Source organism: Mesoplodon densirostris, chromosome 4, assembly GCF_025265405.1.
Source record: "Mesoplodon densirostris isolate mMesDen1 chromosome 4, mMesDen1 primary haplotype, whole genome shotgun sequence".
Taxonomy (NCBI): Eukaryota; Metazoa; Chordata; class Mammalia; order Artiodactyla; family Ziphiidae; genus Mesoplodon; species Mesoplodon densirostris.
Genome location: NC_082664.1, coordinates 117,079,334 through 117,099,102, shown reverse-complemented (window position 1 = coordinate 117,099,102; position 19,769 = coordinate 117,079,334). Strand labels below are relative to the sequence as shown.

Sequence of the window (19,769 nt, the reverse complement as noted above, 5' to 3'; positions counted from 1 at the left end):
CCAATGCAGCCAAAAATAAATAAATAAATAAATAAATAAATTTATTTAAAAAAGGAAACACATGATGGCGATAGCAAATAAGTTGAAAGGGTTGTAATTAAATATACTAAAGGATTTTAAATGGGAGGAGGATAATATATAGGTTAATGTGAGACCTTGATATATTAGGAATGAACATGTCTAGGGTGACAATTGAAGAAAAAATCAAAACACATAATTTACAAATTAGAGGAAGGACAAAAAGGAATAAAAAATAATCAATTGATTAAACATAAAGAAAAATAGAGAAAAAAGGATAAATAGAAAGTATGATATAACATGGTAGATTTAAATCTAAATATATCAGTAATTATTTTAAATATAATTATACTAAAGATTCCAGGTAAAAAACAAAGATTGACATAATACACCTATATTTTATTTTATTTTATTTATTTATTTATTTGTTTTTGCGGTACGCAGGCTTCTCACTGCCGTGGCCTCTCCCGTTGCAGAGCACAGGCTCCGGACGCACAGGCTCAGCGGCCATGGCTCACGGGCCCAGCCGCTCCGCGGCATGTGGGATCTTCCCAGACCGGGGCACGAACCCGTGTCCCCTGCATCAGCAGGTGGACTCTCAACCACTGCGCCACCAGGGAAGCCCCTACACCTATATTTTAAAATCTAAATTCTTGATGCTAAATCCTTCCAGATAAGGATACAAAAAGATTAGGAGTAAAAAGGTCATATAACTATCAGACAAAATAAATGTTATGGTAAAAGATTTCGTTCACTAGGAGGATTTAACAATTTAAAAATGTATGTGCTCTTCTAAGCAAAATCTTAAAAAGTATAAATCAAAATTTGAAATACAAAGGAGAAATAAGCAAAACCACCATCACAGTTAAATTTTAATGTATGAGTCTCAGAAATTTATAAGAAAGGAGATAAAAATCAGTAAGACTTTATAAGATTTTAGCAATGTAATTAACACATTTGATCTAGATTTATTCTAGAATATAGTACAAAATCCTTTATAAACTCATACAGAATATTTATGGATATTATTCTGTGCTGGGCAGTAAAACAGTTTTCAACACATTTCAAAGGTTTTATGTTATACCACATGCTCAGTCTTCAGTGTGATTAAGAGGAAAGTCAGGGACAAGAATAACTATCAAAGACCTTCACATTTGGAAATTAAGAAATACATGTCTGTATAATTCATGGATCAAAGAGCTCACAATGGAAATTGGGAAATATTTTGACTGGAACTATAATGAAAATACTATATAACAAATCTGAGAGATGCAAATGAACCAGCAGAGGAAAACTTATAGCCCTAAATGCTTATATGAGAAAAGAAGAAAGGCTGGAAATAAATAAGCTAAGCATTCATCTCACTAAGTTAGAAAAAGAATAGCAAAATAAATGCCAGGAAACTAGAAGGAAGTAAAAATAAAGAGTAGGAGTTAAAGAAAATAAATGTAAAATAGGTATAATAGAGAGGAACAACAAAGACAAAATTTGGTTCTATGAAAAGATTAATAATATTGACAAATTTATTTCAAAGAAATGGGGAAGGCACAAATGAATAATACTAGGAATGAATAAAGATATAATAACTCAGGTGCCACAGACATTAAAAAGATCAAATAACCTACACATATCCTCCCATATACTTTAAATCATCTCTGAACACCTAATACAATGTAAATGTTAGGTAAATAGTTGTAAATATGATATAAATACTATGTAAATAGTTGTCAGCTTTAGGCAAATTCAAGTTTTGCTTTTTGGAGCTTTCTGTATTCTTTTTCAAATATTTTCGATTTGAGATTGTTTGAATCCACGATGCAGAACCCTCTGATACAGCAGTGGACTGTACAACATAAATGGTATACAGTGCAGTGGGGAAGTAACAGACTTTCCAATAAATAGTATTGGCATTACTGTTTATCCACATGGAAGAAAGTAAAGTTGGATCTTTGCCTCAAAGCATACCTCAAAATCAGTACTGGTAGATTAAAGACCTAAATGTGAAATGCAAAATGATAACTCTCAGAAGAACATTTAAAGAATGTCTTTGTGCCCTTGGGAGTAGGGATAGATTTCTGTAACAAGATTCAAGAAGTACAAATTGTAAAACAAATGGCAGATAAATTTGACTAAATTTCTAGTTATCAAAAGACACTATTGGGGCTTCCCTGGTGGCGCAGTGGTTGAGAGTCCGCCTGCCGATGCAGGGGATACGGGTTCGTGCCCCGGTCTGGGGGGATCCCACATGCCGTGGAGAGGCTGGGCCCGTGAGCCGTGGCCGCTGGGCCTGTGCGTCCGGAGCCTGTGCTCCACAATGGGGGAGGCCACAGCAGTGAGAGGCCCGCGTACAGCAAAAAAAAAAAAAAAAAAAAAAAAGACACTATTGAAAAAAAAAGCCTAGCTACAAAGTGGGAGAAGATGTTTGCAACGTGTGAAAATAGATGCATATATGTCTTGAGTATATCATGAACTCCTACAAATCAAGAAAATAGTAAACCTGTAGACAAATGGGAAAAATTAAAAAACGTATAAAAGATGAAGAAAATTCCATAAAATAAACATAAAAAGATGCTCAATCTTCTTAGTCAGGAAACTGCAAATTCAGCCTGCAATTATCTCACCCATAAGATTGACAAAACTTTTTTAAAAAATCCAAACAATATAAAATGAGGGATTTTAGAGTTTGAAACAGTTTTGAACACTTTTGATTCAGTTTGCAAATGTCTTGTAAAGTTAAAAAACTATATGTGCTGCAACCAAGCAGTTTCACTTCTGAAATTGCTTTAAGCTGAAGGCCTTTTGAAATTTAATAAGTAATTAATGCCGTATTTGAATGAGGTCCAAAATGATAACCCACTAATGCTGAACTCCAGGCTAGAATCAATTGTGTTTCATGAGGAGGAATCAGTATATTTTTATAAAACACTTTCATTTTGCTATGGTAAAAGTGGTTTTGAATTCATTTTTATTAATGTAAGGTAATATTTTAGGCACTGACTTATTGAAAAAAACTGAAAGCAAGTGTACATTCCAAAATCTTATTTAATATTAAAAGTAGTTTTTTTTTTTTTGCGGTACACGGGCCTCTCACTGTTGTGGCCTCTCCCATTGCGGAGCACAGGCTCCGGACGCACAGGCTCAGCAGCCATGGCACACGGGCCTCTCACTGTTGTGGCCTCTCCCATTGCGGAGCACAGGCTCCGGACGCACAGGCTCAGCAGCCATGGCTCACGGGCCCAGCCACTCCGCAGCACGTGGGATCTCCCTGGACCAGCGCACAAACCCGTGTCCCCTGCATCGGCAGGCGGACTCTCAACCACTGCGCCACCAGGGAAGCCCCAAAAGTAGTTTTTTAAAGCTCTGTCATGACACCTGAATACAATTAGAACCTATATTAATTGACTTGATGACCAAAAAGATTGATGAACTGCAACCTTAAAAAAGTGCAAATGAGTTTTTCAATAGTTGACTAAAGCCACCCCATGTCACATTAAGGGTCCCAACTAATAATTAAAACTAGCCACTTGAAGAAGAGCACAAAAACATTACACTAAAATACAACAGTTCTGCTGTCTTAAAGGAGGAAGACTAAGTGGCATCATCAGCATCTGAGGTCCCCACAGATGACCTACCTGCCCTGGAGGATTTGTTAAATAATGGGGCATGGTTTTAGGAAAGCTCTGGCAGTTTCAGAGAGTTGTGGAAAAGAAAATGTACCTCCACATATTCAACTTTAAACTTTTTTTCCGGTTTTCCACTTACCCATTTTCCATTTGTGTGTTTCTTTCCTCTTTACTGTCAGGAAGGGCCACCTTCAGAGGGCCAGTTCGATCCAGTATGATATCAGCCTGGTAGAGACAAGCAGTACCAGTGTCCATCACAGTGAGTATTCAAAATGAAGTGCTTATTTTAAAGCCCTAGATTAGATGGTGGCTGTTACATGGGATTTGGATCTATCCAAAAAATGGTTGACCCAAAAATTTTTTCTGTGGGTTTTTCATGTGAAGATGAATTTCTTACTAGCTATATGACACAAGTCACCTTTTTATCCCAAAGAAAACCATGTTATCTCAATATGTGAAATTACGATATTAGCTATAATGTGTTACACAGATTACTGTAAGGGACTGAAGTAATCTGAAGTGGGCTGGTACACAGGGAAGAGGAGGAGGAGGATTTTTACCTACAGTATAGGCAAATCTTTGGGAAGCTTGTAGGTCAGTTCATGTTTTAAAAGTATTGTGAAACTTTTGCTTCTGACCAAGATAGAGTAACAGGGCCTGGATTTACCTACTACTTGAAAAATTTAAAAATGGACATTATACATTAAGCAATGGTTTTCAAGACATTGGATGACAGGAAACAAAGGATCGTGATCCCTGAGAGATGGGAAACAGTTGAGATGAGCCAATGACTGCCTCAGATTATTGCCTTGAAGGAGTTTCCAGGCTGTGGCACAGGGGTTTGGGGGGATGGCCCAGGCTGAGCTTGGTTGATTCCCTGAATTGAGAAGATGAAGCTGAGAGTCCAGAAACATCAATGTGGCTATAGTTCACTGAATGGAGTACTGGAAAAGAGAGAGCTGCAAAGGGAGAGAATTTCAGAGATCTTCAGTTCAAGTATTCAGCTGAGTAATAATCAGCACATATATAGTAGGAAAATACTTGAGGTTAGGGTAAGAATTACCTGAAAGGATTAGAGGTACCCAGTACTCACACAAGGTTAGGAAAAGTGCCTGTTCCCAATAATAAGACTAAAAATCCTAATTATTCACTGGGTAATAGGTAGAGTACACAGAAGAGTGTTTCCCCAGTAGTGGGGAATAATTAGCCCTAGATTGAGCACTGCTCCAGTCCTGCCTAACAAACCTTAAAAGCAAGAACTGAAAGAATCAACTTGTTTCCAAATAACTGCATCCGAGATCAAAGCTCAATAATACAAAAAAAAAAAAAAAAAAAAATCCAGTACCCAACAGGTAAAATTCACATATCTAACATCCAATCAAAAATTACAAACCTGTTAGTTTAACATATGAAAATCAGTCAATGTGATACACCACGTTAATAGAATGAAAGATAAAAACCACATCATCACAGTAGATGCAGAAAAAGCATTTGACAAAGTTTGACATCCATTTATGATAAAAACTCTCAACAAAATAGGTATAAAAAGATACTTCCTCAACACAATAAAGGCCATTTATAAAAATCCCACAGCTAACATCATTATCAATGGGGAAAAACTGTAAGCTTTTTCTCTAAGACTCAGTATAAGGCAAGGATGCCCACTCTCACAAGTTCTATTCAACATAGTACTGGAAGTACTAGCAAGAGCAATCAGACAAAGAAAAGAAAAGAAGAAAAAGGAAAAAACATCCCGATATGAAAGGAAGAAGTTAAATTATCTCTGTTTGCAGATGACATGATCATGTATGTAGAAAACCCTAAACACTGATTAATAAACTGTTAGAACAAATAAATGAATTAAGTAAAGTTGCAGGATACAAAAATCAGCATATAAAAATCAGTTGCATTTCTCTACACAGTGATCTATACAAAAAGGAAATCAAGAAAACAATCCTATCTTCAATAGCGTCAAAATGAATAAAATACTTAGGAATAAATTTAACCAAGGAGGTGAAAGATCTGTACAATGAAAACCATACAATTCCAATAGCATTTTTCACAGAAATAGAAAAAACAATCTTAAAATTTGTATGAAGCCACAAAAGACTGAGTAGCCAAAGCAATCTTGCAAAAGAGGAGAGTTGGAGGCAACATACTTCCTGGTTTCAAATTATATTACAAAGCTATAGTAATCAAGGCAGTATGGTACTGGCATAAAAAGAAACAGATAGATAATGGGACAGAATTGAGGAAACCAGAAATGAATCCCATCATACATAGTCAATGAATTTTTGACAAGGGTGCCAAGAATACACAAAGGATAATCTTCTCAATAAATGGTGTTGGGAGAATAGGATATCCACATAGAAAAGAATGAAATTGGACCACTATAGTGCATCATACACAAATGTCAACTCAGAATGAATTAAATACTTACATGCAGGACCTGAACCATAAAACTCCTAGAAGGAAATATAGGAAAAAAGCTCCTTGGCATTTGCAATGATTTTTTTGGATATGACACCAAAAGCTCAGGCAACAAAAGCAAAAATAAACAAGAGGGACTACATCAAACTAAAAATCTTCACACAGCAAAAGAAATAATCAACAAAATGAGAATGCAACCTAAGGAATGGGAGAAAATATTTTCAAACATATATCAGAAAAGGGGTTAAAACCCAAAATAAATAAGGAACTCATACAACTCAATAGCAAAGAAACCAACCAACCCAATTTTAAAATGGGCCTCTCCAGCATGCTAAGCTCATTCTTTCTTTGAGTTCTCAGAGAAACGTATGTGGAATGCCTTTTTACCCCTATAATTCTAAATAAATGAAACATTAAAATAACTTTATAAAGCAGTCAAACGGGATTTTAAGTGCAGGACTTCTTATGAGTTAATCGCAAGTTTTATTTTTTTAAAACCTTAAGTTCAAGTAAGATTCCTCTCTCTTCTTACTGAGTGTCATAGGACCAATTACATCTTAATACATAAGCCCATGAAGGAGACAAAAAATTTCCCAGAGTTTCCGGAAATTAGTTTTTTCCTTTGTGTATGTGACCAAAAAGGAGGAGAGGAGCAAAGGACCTGAATGGACATTTTTCCAAAGAAGATACACAAATAGCTAACAAGTATATGAAAGGTATTCAGTGTTATTAATCATCAGGGAAATGCAAATCAAAACCACAGTGAAATATTACCTCATGACTATTATCAAAAAATAAAAGAAGTGTTGGCAAGGATGTTGGAAAAAAAGGAAACTTTGTACACTGTTGGTGGGAATGTAAATTGGTTAAGCCATTATAGAAAATGTTATGGAGGTTTCTCAAAAAATTAAAAATAGGACTACCATATAATCCAGCAATCCCTCTTCTGGGTATATACCCAAAGGAAATGAAATCAGTACCTCAAAGAGATAGCTGTGCTCCCATGTTTATTGCAGCATTATTTACAATAGCCAAGATATGAAAACAACCTGTGTCCATCAATGGATGAATGGATAAAGAAATGGTGGTATATACAACGAAATATTACTCAGCCTTTAAAAAGGAGATCCTGCCATTTGCAACAACATGAATGGACCTGCAGGACAGTGTGCTAAGTGAAATAAGCCAGACAAAGAAAGAAGAATACTTCATGACCTCATTTATATGTTTTTTTTAATCTTTTTTTTTTTTTTTTTGGCCACACCACGTGGCATGCAGCATCTTAGTTCCCCGACCAAGGATTGGACCCGTGCCCCCTGCAGTGGAAGTGCAGAGTCCGAACCACTGGACCGCCAGGGAAGTCCCACATATGTTTTACCTACAAAAAGTTACACAGAAGCAGAGAGTAGAAGAAGGGTGGTTATGGGGGTAAGGAAGTGGGAGAAGTGGGGAGACGCTGGTCAAAAGGTTGCAAAGTTGTGGCTATGTAGGGATGAATAAATGAAGAAATCTAAAGTACAACATGATGACTGTAGTTAATAATACTATATTGTATTCTGGGAATTTGTTAACATGTATATTTGTTACATGTATATGTAAAAAAGTAAAATTGAGTAGTGGAAATCACCCAAGCTACAGAAAAAAGAAGAAAAGATTTTTAAATCAGGATAGTTTGAGACCTCTGGGACAACATCAAGAGTACTAACATCCACATTATAGAGGTCTCAGAAATTGAGAAGAGAGAGAGAGAGAGGGGCAGAGAATTTATTTGAAGAAATAGTAGTTGAAAACTTCCCTAACCTAGGAAAGGAAACACATCCAGGTCCAGGAAGCACAGAGAGTCCCAAACAAGATGAACCCAAAGAGGTCCACACCAAGACACATTGTAATTAAAAATGGCAAAAAATTAAAGGTTAAGAGAGAATCTTAAAAGCAGTGAGGGAAAAACAACTAGTGATGTACAAAGGAACTCATAACACTGTCAGCTGACTTCTCAGCAGAAACTTTGCAGGTCAGAAGGGAACAGCACAGTATGTTCAGTGTGAGGAAAGGAAAAAACTTACAACCAAGAATACTCTACCCAGGAAGGAGAGATAAAGAGTTTTTCAGACAAGCCAAAGCTGAGAGTTCAGCACCAGTAAACTGGCTTTACAAGAAATGTTAAAGGGACTTATATAAGCAGAAAAGAAGAAACCACAGCTAGAAATATAAAAATTACAAAAGGAAGAATCTATAAAAACAGACTCATAGATGCAGAGAACAAATGGGTGGTTGCCAGAAAGGAGGGATGGTGGACAAAATAGATGAAGGGGATTAAGAGGTACGAACCTCCAGTTATATAATAAATAAGTCATGGGGATGTAACATACGGCATAAAGAATATGATCAATAATATTATAATAACTTTGTATGGGACAGATGATTACTAGACTTATCATTATTTCATAATGTATGCAGATGTCAAATCATTCTGTAGGACACCTGAAACTAACATAATATTGTACATCAACTATATTTCAATTTAAAAAAAGAAAAAAGAAAAGAAGAAATAAGTAGTATAGCTACTGTGGAAAACAGTTTAGCAGTTTCTTAAAGAGTTAAACATAAATTTATCTTAATATCCAGCAACCCCATCCCTAGATAACAACCCACAATAAATGAAAACATATGTCTACACAAAGACTTGAATGTCCATAGTGGCAATATTCATAATAAACCCAAAGTGGAAATAATCTAAATATTCATCAACTAGATATGGTTTGTCCATAAAATGGAATACTATTCAGCCATAAAAAGGGACAAAGTATTTTTTTTTAAATATTTATTTATTTATTTATTTATTTATAGCTGTGCTGGGTCTTCGTTTCTGTGCGAGGGCTTTCTCCAGTTGCGGCAAGTGAGGGCCACTCTTCATCGCGGTGCGCGGGGCCTCTCACTATCGCGGCCTCTCTTGTTGCGGAGCACAGGCTCCAGACACGCAGGCTCAGTAATTGTGGCTCACGGGCCTACTTGCTCCGCGGCATGTGGGGTCTTCCCAGACCAGGGCTCGAACCCGTGTCCCCTGCATTGGCAGGCAGATTCTCAACCACTGCGCCACCCGAAGGGAAGCCCGGGACAAAGTATTGATACACGCTGTAACATGGATAAATCTCCATTATGCTAAGTGATACCAGCCACAAAAGACCACAAATTGCATGCTTGCACTTATATTAAGGTTAATGCTATAACATGGATGAACCTTGAAGATACTATGCAAGTGGTTGCCTAGGGTTGAGTTTGGAATGGGAAGTGACTGCAAAAAAATTAAACATAGAATCACTATATGATCCAGCAATTCCACTTCAGGGTATATACATAAGAGAATCCAAGCCAGGAGCTCAAATAGTTATTTGTATACCACTGTTCATAGAAGCGTTATTCACAATAGCCAAAAGATGGAAACCACCCAAATGTCCATCAAGGAATGAACTGATTGGACAGCTGCATGTAAATCAATGAAGTTAGAACACACCCTCATACCATACACAAAAATAAACTCTAAATGGCTTAAAGACTTAAACATAGGACATGACATCATAAAACTCCTAGAAGAGAACATAGGCAAAACATTCTCTGACATAAATTGTACCAAGGTTTTCTTAGGTCAGTCTCCCAAAGCAATAGAAATAAAAGCAGAAATAAACAAATGGGACCTAATCAAGCTTATAAGCTTTTGCACAGCAAAGGAAACCATAAACAGAACAAAGAGACAACCCACGGAATGGAAGAAATATTTGCAAATAATGCAACCAACAAGGGCTTAATCTCCAAAATATACAAACAGCTCATACAACTCAACAAAAAAACAAACAGCCCAATCAAAAAATAGGCAGAAGAACTAAACAGACATTTCTCCAAAGAACACATACAGATGGCCAACAGGTACATGAAAAGGTGCTCAGCGTCTCTAATTATTAGAGAAATGCAAATCAAAACTGCAATGAGGTATCACCTCATACTGGTCAGACTGGCCATCGTTAAAAAGTCTACAAATAACAAATGGTGGAGAGGGTGTGGAGAAAAGCAAACCCTCCTACACTGTTGGTGGGAATGTAAGCTGGTGCAGCCACTATGGAAAGCAGAGATTCCTCAAAAAGCTAAAAACAGAGTCGCCATATAATCCAGCAATCCCACTCCTGGGCATATACTCAGACAAAACTATAATTCGAAAAGATACATGCACCCCTATGTTCACAGCAGCACTATTCACAATAGCCAAGACATGGAAACAACCTAGATATCCACTGACAGATGAATGGGTAAAGAAGATGTGGTACATATATACAATTGAATACTACTCAGCCATGAAAGAAGAATGAAAGAATGCTGTTTGCAGCAACATGGATGGATCTAGAGATTATCATACTAAGCGAAGTAACTAGAAAGACAAATACCATGTGATATCACTTATATGAGGAATCTAAAATATAACGCAAATAAACTTATCTATGAAACAGAAACAGACTCAGAGACATAGAGAACAGAATTGTGGTTATCAGGGGGTGGGGTGGGGGTGGGGGAGTGATGGAGTGGGAGTTTGGGGTTAGGAGATGCAACCTGTTATATATAGAATAGATAACAACAAGGTCCTACTGTATAGCAAAGGGAACTATATTCACTATCCTGTGATGAACCATAATGGAAAAGAATATTTTTAAAAAGATTGTATATATATGTATAATGGAATCACTTTGCTGTACAGCAGAAATTAACATAACATGGTAAATCAACTATACTTTAAAAAAGCATTTTTTAAAAAAGGAATGAATTGATAAACCCAAAGTGATACATAAATACAATGGAATATTATTTAGCCTTAAAAAGGAATCAAATTCTGATTCATGCTACAACATGGATGAACTTTTAAGATAGTATGCTAAGTGAAATAAGCCAAACACAAAAGATAAGTATTACATGATTTCACTTATTTGAAGTATCTAATCAAATTCATAGAGACAGAAAGTAAAATGGTTGTTACCAGGGGCTAAGAGTAGGAGAATGGGGAGTTATTTAATGACTACAGAGTTTCAGTGTGGGATTATGAAAAAGTTTTGGAGATGCATGGTGGTGATGATTGTACACAGTGTGGAACTGAACTGTACAGTTTAAAATGGTTAAAATGGGGCTTCCCTGGTGGCGCAGTGGTTGAGAGTCCGCCTGCCGATGCAGGGGACATGGGTTCGTGCCCCGGTCCAGGAAGATCCCACATGCCGCGGAGCAGCTAGGCCCGTGAGCCATGGCCGCTGAGCCTGCGCGTCCGGAGCCTGCGCTCCGCAACGGGAGAGGCCACAACAGTGAGGGGCCCGCGTAACACACACACACACACACAAAAGGTTAAAATGGTAAATCTTATTATGTATATTTCACAGTAAAAAGCCAGAAAGAGATGCTGTTATTAAATGATACTGTCAGATGATTCATTTTAATATGCTCAAAATTAACTTTTGAGTTATCAAGAGATTGAGATGTGTTCTTCTACTTTGTAATTGAGTGAAATCATGTATTTTAATGGTTTGGTGAGTTTGTTGATTTTTGCTAAATTTGTAATGATATTGTCTGGAACTACATTCATTTGTAAAATGCCTGATGGTAAAGTAACCAGTGAAGAAATTCTCAGAGAACTGAAAATTTATTATTGAGCATGGTTTTAACTGGGAAGATTAATACAAATAAGGCTAAGTCTGACAAGAAAAAATGTAGGAATGGTTGACTGCCAGTAATGCTTGAATGCACAAGGATCCGTGTTTGTAATTCGCCAATAACATCTCTCTTCAAAAGGTTTGCCTCTTAATTTTTTTTTTCAGAACGTTCAATGGGACGGTAAAAACTCAATTATTTTTTAGGAAATGTATACACATAAAAAATAAGTCGACCTCTTCCTGTTTATAAAGACATGTTTGTAATAAAATAGAAGCTACCTTGGAGCCTTTCCACACAGAGGTACTCTGGTTTCATTGAGAAAAGAGTTTTGGAACTCAAGTATTAAATTGCTGCTTTCTTTTAATGGAGGCAAAAAATGTCACAACAAAGGGCAAAAACCTAGATAAGGTATTGGGCATAGCTCACAAAGTTAGCTGACAGACCACTTATTTTTTCAAGGTCAAACAGTCTATCAGTAACTGCAAGGCCATTACTTTAAGAAAAGCAAAAAGAAATGCCTTTTACCGCATGTGACAAGTTCTGTGTCATGAAAATAAAGTTGATCATGGGGACTGGGAATTGCTTAATGCTATTAGCTCCTATTTGTTATGAAAATCACAGCATGATGGTACATTCTATTTTAAATTTTATTAATGACCTGCTTTCACCAGGAAACTCCTCTTGCCACCACACCATAAAGCTTTATTCATTTCATCACTCCCTTCTGATAGGTTTGTTCGTGTCACCCCGTGTGCCTCTGGAATATAAACCTCCCTAGGCAATCTTTTCAATTTGTTCATTAAGTAAACCTACAGCCTAAAGTCCTAGCATACATTTAGATTGTGATTATGTATCCCTATTGCAATAATGCACTAGTTCTGACAGTACAGCTCTTCAAATGAAAAGAAAGCAGTGTAATATGTAATCATGAACATCAGGTGTCTGTAGGTGCCAGGCACTGTGGTTGATATTTCATATCAGAGAAGGAGAACTCTTTTAAGTCCTAACACCCATTGTGAGGCAGGTGGTATTATTCTCACTGTACAAAAGAGAAAACTGAGGCTTAGAGAGGTTAAGATCAAGATCACACATCAGGTGGTAGAACAAGGATTTAAACCCCAAGTCCAAGTTTTTTGTACTGCACAAAAACTGCTTCCACAGATATGGGTTACAGACTTAGGGCTCATCGGCTATGGAGAGAATTGTCCCTACATTAAATAGTCCTAGCTAGCCACAGGGTTTTTTGTTTTGGTTTGTTCTGTTTTTGCTACTTTCTTCTGTTTTCTTGCCATCAGTTATTAATTTTTATTGCCATTAGAATGACTCACTCTAGCAATCTTTTCCCCTTACTCTCTTTATCATTTGTAATATCTTAAAAAAAAATTCACCAGGCTTGTTAGAACTTCAGGTAGCAGAAAACAGGCAGTGAGGAAAGGCAGGGACACTTTCTTCCGTGAGATCTGAATGGAGGTGCTGACACAACTCTTCTGTGTCCTGAGGAGCGTTGTGTGGCTTAGCTGGGTGTGTTCTAGGCTAGTTCACCTCAACTCTTCATATCACAAGCAGAAGGGGTGGATGTATACGTGTGAATAAAATAAAGATGTGTTGGAAGGTGTGCATATAAAGAAAAACTGAGTTGGAGAAAACATCTTAATTCTTATTTTCTATAGGTCATGGAGAACACTGAAGAAATATCACAGTGAACCCAAATCACTGCTTTTTTGTTACAAAGGCAGAAAATGAAACACCAAAAGGTAAAAGAAATTAGACATTAATCCTTCTTTGTTCTCTAAAGACTGAAAGTTATCATACCCTGAAACACTGTCTGTCCTATTGCAAGGTATGTGTGTTTCTGTCACGTGTATTATTAGCTCATTTGCAGTAGGTAAATAGGGGAGTAATATCAATCCTATGTGAAAGTTGCATTGGTCAAACATGATTTTTCCCAGTAAGCTAATGTGTTGAAGCATCCATCGGCAAACTTTCTCACAGCTAATGAGAAACTTTCAGCAATATACGAAGACCCTAAGAGAAAAGATGAAAATCCTAATTAAGGGCAAGGAGTGGCTTTAGTGGCTTTCACTGTGTTAAGCTGTCTGGGGAAGTTGCAAGTACAGGTAAGGCATGAAGACATTTCACCCGGTGATTAGAAAAAAAGCATTGATTGATGAAGGTGAAACCACACAACTTGTCTCAGGACTTAATGACTCACAGGTTCTTATGTCTCGGTGCAGAAGGAATTCGGTGAGGGACAAAATGGGAGGTAAGAAGTGGATTTATTAGTATAGGATGCTTGTGAAGGATACAAGTGGGCAGGCAAGAGAGCTCTGCCCCAAGAACTAAGCGGGCTACGTTTTTATAATCAAAGGAAAAGTGGGAAGTGGGAGAAGACCACCTTCTTCCACATTCTTTGAGTAGACATCACGCTTACATCACTAGCTCCTCCTTTGGGTGGGGCAGAGGAGTTTTTGACCCTATTTGGTCAAACGGGGACTGTCATGGTGCTATTCAAATCAGCAGAAGGGTGGTAACATAGACTAAAATATGTTAAAGCATCTCAGGTTTCACTATGAGGGTCTTCTACTTTGGAATGCCACCTTTCCCCTGTATTCCTGTCCTTGGTACATGCTCAGGTGCATGTCCTAAGGATCATTATCTTGCTGACCTTGACCAGCAGGCTGCAGGCCTTGTTTTTTCACTTAATGGCCTGGGGCATATCTCATGCTTTTATTGCATGGTTTCATTGTTAAGCACACCTGTTTTGTTTCACAGTGTTCTGATTGCTTTCTTGAGTGTTCATTAGCTTACAATGGTCTCCCAAAGTTCCCTTTGTGTCTATAATCCCCTAGTGGGACTTCTAAAACTACCTGTGTTAACTATCCTGCTCTATCCCTATCATTGGCAGCTACCTTTAGATCATATTTTTAATATTGATGAAAATCATTTCTCTATGAGAAGCAATTGATTTCAAGGATCTATATCTGAAAGAAACACAAGCCCAAAAGTTTAAGTATACAGAAGATGGACTAATTCTCAGTGGATACTAGTGGAAATTTAGGATTCTAGTTTTTGTTACTGCTCAGGTTACAAAATTCCAAACTTATTTTCCCCATAAGGCTTTTAATTTTAGGGCATGATTTTGCAGAATGTGGTTTTCATCTTATTAGGAGCAAAATAAAGAATTCATTAGGACAGAACAGTTTCTTCTGTTTTTCCAACTGTGTAGTTACCCTGAAATATAATAGAAAAAAACCAATGGCAACTTTCAGGACATATGAAGAGTTGTGGAGTAGCTTGGAGCAGTGGGAGTTCTGAACACCCAAGGTCTAGGGCTAGTAAATAGCCGAGGCAGAGGAGCAAGCTCTGGCCAAACGGAACAGCCCACCTGTGAATAACTTCCCCCTCAAGCCAGTTCTCCATATCCTTGCCAACACTTGTTTTCGTTTAATAGCCATCCTAACAGGTGTGAAGTGGTATCTCATTGTGGTTTTGATTTGCATCTCCCTAATTAGTGACGTTTAGCATCTTTTCATGTGCTTATTGGTCATCTGTGTATATTCTTTGGATACCTGCCTATTCAAGTCCTTTGCTTATTTTGAACTAGGTTGTCTCTTGTTGCTGCTGTTGCATTTTAGGAGTTCTTCAGGTATTCTGGTTATTAATGCCTCAGTCGGTACACACTGACTTTTCCCAGCAGTCTAGCCCAGTGGGAGCACTGTGAATTGAATCTGTCACTAGTGCCACTGATTCATTCGTTCACTCATTCATGTACCCATCATTCACTTACAACTAATACATATGAGCTTGAGGCACTAGAGTATACAAAATGAAAAGCCCTCATAGAATTTTTTAACAGACTATTTTTTAAAAAGTTATAGATTTATAGAATGATTGAGAAGACACTGCAGAGAGTTCCCATATACTTCCCTCTCCCCCAGTTTTCCCTGCTATTAAACATCTATGTAAAATGTACTAGGTGTGCTACATTTGCTAATATAAACGAAACAATTATAAATTAAATGAAACGTTAACAAAAGTCTATAGTTTACATTAAGGCTCCTCTTTTTGTTATAGTTTTATGGATTTTGACAAATGCATCATTTTATGTGTCCACCACTACAGTATCATGTTGAATAACTTCACCACCCTAAAAATCTCCGGTGCTCCATCTACTCAGCCTTCCCAACCTCACAGTAATAACCACTAATCCCTTTACTAGCTCTATAGTTTTCCAGAATGTCATATAGTTGGAGTCATACAGCATGTAACCTTTTCAGACTGTCTTCTTTCACTTAGCCATATACAAATTAAACTTCCTGTCTTGTGGCTTGATAACCTTTTTTTTTTTTTTTAAAAAAAGCTAGGTTATATGACTTTTTTTGGTGGTTTAAAAAAGTTTTTATGGTAGAAAAACATACATAAGATGTACCATTTTTATGTATACAATTCAGTGGCATTAAGTATATTCACACTGGTGCAACCATTACCACCATCCATCTCCAGAACTTTCTCATCATCCCATACTGAACACTGTACCCATTAAACAATAACTCCCCACTTTAACTATTTGAATATTCTCAATACTTCATGTAAGTAGAATCATGTATTTGTCCTTTTGTGTGTGGCTTATTTCACTTACCATGTCTGCAGGGTTCATCAGCACTATAGTATGTATCCAAATTTCTTTCCTTTATATGACTGAATAATATTCCAATGTATCTACCACATTTTGCTTATTCATTCATCAGTCAATGAACATGAGTCATTTCACCTTTTGGCTATTGAGATAATGCTTCCATGAACGTACATGTGCAAGTATCTGTTCAAGCCCCCGTTTTCTGTTCTTTTGTATAAATACCCAGAAGTGGAATTGCTGAATCAAATGCTAATTCTGTATTTAATTTTTTGAGGAACTGCCATACTGTTTTCTACAGCAGCTATACCACTTTATATTCCCAGCAGCAATGAACAAAAGTTCCAGTTTCTCCACATCCTTGTCAATGCTTTTTTTTTCCCCCAATAGTAGCCACCCTAATGGGTATGAAGTAGTATTTCATCATGGTTTTGATTTGCATTTCCCAAATGGTTAGTGATGTTGAGCATTTTTTCATGTGTTTATTGGCCATACTGTATCTTCTTTGGATACCTGTCTGTTCAAGTCCTTTGCCCAGTTTTGATTTGGGTTGTCTTTTGTTGCTCTTGTTGCATTTTAGGAGTTTTTTATATATTAATGGATATTAATCCCTCATCAGATATGTGATTTGCAAATATTTTCTCCCATTCTGTGGATAGCTTTTTTCACTCCATTGATAGTGTCCTTTGATACATGTTTAATTTTTGATGAAGCCCAGTTTGTCTGTTTTTTTCTTCTGATGCCTGTGACTTTGGTGTCATATCCAAGAAATCACTGCCAAATCCAATGTCCTGAAACTTTCCCCCTGTTTTCTTCTAAGAGTGCAGTTTTAAGTCTTAGGTTTAGGTCTTTGATCCATTTGAATTAATTTTTCTATATGGTGTTAGATAAAAATCCAACTTCATTCTTTTGCATGTGGATATCCTATTTTCCCACCACCATTTGTTGGAAACACTGTCCTTTCCCATTAAATGGTTTTGGTGCACTTCCCCCAAATCATTTGATCTTATATGTGAGGATTTCTGGATTCTTTATTCTATTCCACTAGTCTATATGTCTGTTTTTATTCAGTACCACAGTTTTGATTATTGTAGCTTTGCAGTAAAATTTGAAATCAGCAAGTGTGAGCCTTCCATCTTTAATCTTTTTCAAGATTGTTTTGGCTATTTGGGGATCCTAGATATTCTTATTTTTCTATTTCTGTAAAAAATGTCATTGAGATTTTGAAGTGGATTACATTGAATCTGTAGATCACCTGACATCATACCAGTATTAAGTCTTCCAATCTATGAACATGGGATGTCTTTGCATTTATGTGTCATCTTTAACATCGTTCAGCAATGTTTTGTGGTTTTCAGTGTACAAGTCTTTCACCTTCATTAAGTTAATTCCTATGTAGATTATTGTTTTTGATGTTTTTGATGTAAAGGGAGTTGTTCTAATTTCTGTTTTGGGTTGTTCATGTTAGTGTACAGAAGGCAACTGATTTTGTGTGCTGATTCTGTATGCTTCAACTTTGCTGATTTGTTTCTAACAGATTTGGGGGTGCAGGGATCATTAGTGTTTTCTACATATAGGATCATGTATTCTGCAGAGATAATTTTACTTCTTTTCTAATTTCAATCTTTTTCTTGACTAATTACTCTGCCTCGAACTTCCAACACTGTGTTGAATAGCAGTAGTAAAAGCTGCATCCTTACCTTGTTCCTGATGTTAGGAAATGCTTTCAGTCCTTCTCCATTGAGTATGATGTTAGTTGTAAGATTTTCATATGTGGTCTTTATTATATTGAGGTAGCTTCCTTCAATTCCTAGGGGGGTGGTGGGTTTTTTTTAATCAAAAAAATTTTGTCAAATTCTTTTTCAGCATCAACTGATGGGATCCATGTGTGACCCTCATTCTGCTAATGCAGTGTATTGTATTTGATTGGATTTTCATGTTGAACCATTCTTGCATTGCAGCAATAAATCCACTTGTTCAAAATGTATAAAACTTTTAATGTGCTCTTGAATTCAGTTTGCTAATACTTTAAGATGTTTTCATCAATATTCATCAGGGGTATTGGTCTTTAACTTTCTTTTCTTGTGTTGTCATTGTCTGGCTTTGGTATCAGGGCAATACTGGCCTTATACAATGGATTAGGAAGTGTTCCCGCCTATTGAATTTTTTTGAAAAGTTTGAGGACTGGAGTTATTTCTTCTTTAAATGTTTGGTTGAATTGAGTAAAGCCAGAGGTTGCAGGATTTTCCTTTGTTGGGAGGTTTTTGACCACTGATTCAGTCTCCCTTCTAGCTATAGGTCTATGTAGATTTTTAATTTCTTCATCAATCAGTCTTAGTATGGTTGTGCTTTTGTTTTTAGAAATATATCCATTTCATCTAGGTTATTCAACTTGTTTAAAACTGCTCATAGTACTCTTATGATCCTTTTTATTTCTGTAGACTCATTAGTAATAACCCTACTCTTATTTCTGTTTTTAGAAGTTGAGTCTTCTCTTTTGTTATTGATCTAGCTAAAGGTTTGTCCACTTTGTTAACCTTTTCAAAGAACTAGCTTTTAGTTCAAAATTTTCCGTTGATTTTCTTTTCAGTATTTTGCTTATCTTAGTTCTAATCTTCCTTCTACTAGCTTTGGATTTAGTCTATTCTTTTTCTAGTTCCTTAAGTTATAAAGTTAGAATGTTGATTTCAGATTTTTTTTTAATGTAAGCATTTACAGCTAGAATTTTCTGTCTTATGGGGTGCAATGAAAGCAGTGATTTTTTTTTTTTAAAGACTAAGTAATCTTTTTTTTTTTTTTTTTTTTTAAAGATGATGTTGGGGGTAGGAGTTTATTAATTTATTTTTGCTGTATTGGGTCTTCGTTTCTGTGCGAGGGCTTTCTCTAGTTGCGGCAAGCGGGGGCCACTCTTCATTGCCATGCGTGGGCCTCTCATTATCGCGGCCTCTCTTGTTGCGGAGCACAGGCTCCAGACGTGCAGGCTCAGTAATTGTGGCTCACGGGCCTAGTTGCTCTGTGGCATGTGGGATCCTTCCAGACCAGGGCTCAAACCCGTGTCCCCTGCATTAGCAGGCAGACTCTCAACCACTGTGCCACCAGGGAAGCCCCTGGTATGTTGTGTTTTGCTTAATGTATTTTGAGGATGTTATTAGATGTGTAAATGTTATATAACTGTTATATTGTATATTATACAATTATATATAACTGTTATATATAACTGTTATTAGATGTGTAAATGTTATATAATGGTTATATTATATATTATATTATATAACTGTTACATTGTTGTATAAAACCTTTTAACATATAATGTACTTTTCTGTCTCTTTAAATCCAAAAAGGTTTTAAGTCTATTTGTCTCATAATAATATACTGTTCCCTTTTGG

General features: G+C 36.6%; 1 protein-coding gene across 3 annotated transcripts in view; it reads left to right on the top strand.

The window, feature by feature from the left end:
* The window catches only part of NRG4 (neuregulin 4), a 115,589-nt gene that overhangs the window by 92,026 nt on the left and 3,794 nt on the right, over positions 1-19,769 (top strand). For all 3 annotated transcript variants that reach the window (XM_060095133.1, XM_060095132.1, XM_060095134.1), the window contains 2 exons: positions 3,821-3,900; positions 13,421-13,504. In XM_060095133.1, coding sequence (XP_059951116.1) covers positions 3,821-3,900; positions 13,421-13,437 — 97 coding nt within the window. In that variant the 3' untranslated portion in view covers positions 13,438-13,504. The remainder of the gene's footprint in view (positions 1-3,820; positions 3,901-13,420; positions 13,505-19,769) is intronic.